This window comes from Uranotaenia lowii, chromosome 2, assembly GCF_029784155.1.
Source record: "Uranotaenia lowii strain MFRU-FL chromosome 2, ASM2978415v1, whole genome shotgun sequence".
Taxonomy (NCBI): domain Eukaryota; kingdom Metazoa; phylum Arthropoda; class Insecta; order Diptera; family Culicidae; genus Uranotaenia; species Uranotaenia lowii.
Window position 1 is genome coordinate 318,964,058 of NC_073692.1, and position 2,060 is coordinate 318,966,117.

Sequence of the window (2,060 nt, forward strand, 5' to 3'; positions counted from 1 at the left end):
TCTTGAGTTCTTGAGTTCCAGAGTTCTTGAGTTCTTGAGTTTTTTAAATCTTGAGCTCTTGAGTTTTTAAGCTCCTGAGTTCTTGAGTTTTTTAAATCTTGAGTTCTTGAGCTCTTGAGTTTTTAAACTCCTGAGTTCTTGAGTTTTTTAAATCTTGAGTTCTTGAGCTCTTGAGTTTTTAAGCTCTTGAGTTCTTGAGTCGAGTTGTTTCTCTGCCTTCGAAGAGATCGGTTGGATTTTTTCTTTCCCATCGCGTTGAAAGGCTTTGTTTGCTTAGTGGATTAGTTGTGGTGATGAGCCCGTCACCGGGTGACCACCCTAACCGGACTGTTCCGGAATGGATGGATCCAAAAAATATCCATGGACAATTGTATTACCTTGTGCTCAGAGGACGTGGAGGAGCGAGTTTCCCGAAAAACCCATTCGTTATCGGAAGAACGATAGAACAACATGCTGGAAAAATCGAAGGAGCCTTTTTCGAGAAGAATAATAACTGGTACGTGCTAAAAATTCGAAGTTTAGATCAAGTTCGAAAGATTGCCACCTTAAAGCATCTTCTCGATGGAACAGCAATTGAAATTGGACGCCACCCGAAATTGAATATTCGAAAATTTGTGATCCGTTGCTCGGAAGTAGATGAAATGTCAGAGGAAGATCTTAAGAAGGAACTAGCATCGCAAGACATCACTGAGGTTCGCAGAATAACTAAAAAAACGTCGACAGGAATAGTAGGCACATCCACACTGATTCTGACTATAAACTCGTCGGTGGTACCAGAGTTCATTGACTTTGGTCTCCTCCGTGTACGCACTCGCCCCTATTACCCTTTACCGTTGCTCTGCAGAAACTGCTTGCTGTATGGTCATCCGAAAAGCCGTTGTCAGAATCCAAAAGCTTGTAATGTTTGCTCAGGCCAGCATGAAAGCGAAAATTGCCCATCAAAATCAAAACCGTTTTGTCAGAACTGCAAAGGACCGCACGCTCCCGTTTCTCGGGATTGTCCGGTATGGAAAAAAGAAGAAGTAATACTGAAACTTAGCACCGATAGCAATATTTCGATTTCATCCGCCCGAAGACTAGCCGAAAATAAAAACGCATTACCAACGTACGCAAGAGTCACCCAAAACCAGCCAAAACAATCTACTTCATCGAACACACCACAACACAAAACACTACCAGAAGAAAAGAAACCGCAGCAGCAAACCACCCAGCAGAAAAGAGTTCATCAACAGCCAGCAACAATTCCACAATCAGCGCAGCAAACCAACAAATTATCGGATTGCACTTCTCCGCCTCGGAAGAAGAACGTATCGTCACCAGCAGTAACAGAAAAAGTTCTCATCGAAGGAAATTCTTCCAGCTCCCCTCCGGTTGCTTCTCACCCTTCTTCAGTGAATGAAGTTGTCAGTGAGGAAAGGACAAATTTTAATTATGATCTTCGTGCGAGTACCATCGCACAACAGAATCGCAAGCAAATACCCAGATAACCCCTTTTTCCTTTCCCTTTCCCCTTTCCTCTACTTCCCCTACTCCTGTTTTTAATATTAGTTTTAAGTGGAATCCTCGGCACATTAAAACTTATAAAAGTTACTGCCTTAAATAAATTTAAGTTTATGAATAAAAAAATAAAAAAGAGTTCTTGAGCTCTTGAGTTCTTGACTTGTTGAATTCTTGAAATCTTGAGCTCCCGAGTTCTTGAATTCTTGAGTTCATGAGTTCGTGAGTTATTGATTTCTTGATTTCTTGAGTTTTCGAACTCTTGAGCTCATGAACTTTTAAGTTCTTCACTTGTTGAGTTCTTGAGTTCTTGAAATTTGAGTTCTCGAGTGCTGATCTTTATTTCTTTAATTCTTGAACTCTTAAGTTCTTTAGTAAATTAGTTCATGAATTCTTAACCTTTCAAAATTTTCTGAAGCAGGTCATCAAGATTTCTGAATCTTCATGTTCTTAATTTTCGAGGTCACAAGTCATGGTAAAATTCTTAGAATTAAATTTTTTGAATATTTGTTCTATATCTAGAGCTGTTGGTTACATTGTTAATGATTCTACAAAATTCTCTA

The 2,060-nt window shown here is 39.6% G+C and overlaps 1 protein-coding gene across 1 annotated transcript; it reads left to right on the top strand.

Annotated features, from left to right (window-relative positions):
• The first annotated feature begins 293 nt into the window (after nt 1-293).
• Nucleotides 294-1,487, top strand: LOC129742909 (uncharacterized). Its single transcript, XM_055734851.1, has one exon. It carries the CDS (start codon nt 294-296, stop codon nt 1,485-1,487), a length of 1,194 nt encoding a protein of 397 aa, XP_055590826.1.
• Nucleotides 1,488-2,060: the final 573 nt, after the last annotated feature.

Coding starts and splice junctions, on each gene's coding strand:
- LOC129742909 (XM_055734851.1), top strand. CDS start 294: ATGAGCCCGTCACCGGGTGACCACCCTAACCGGACTGTTCCGGAATGG.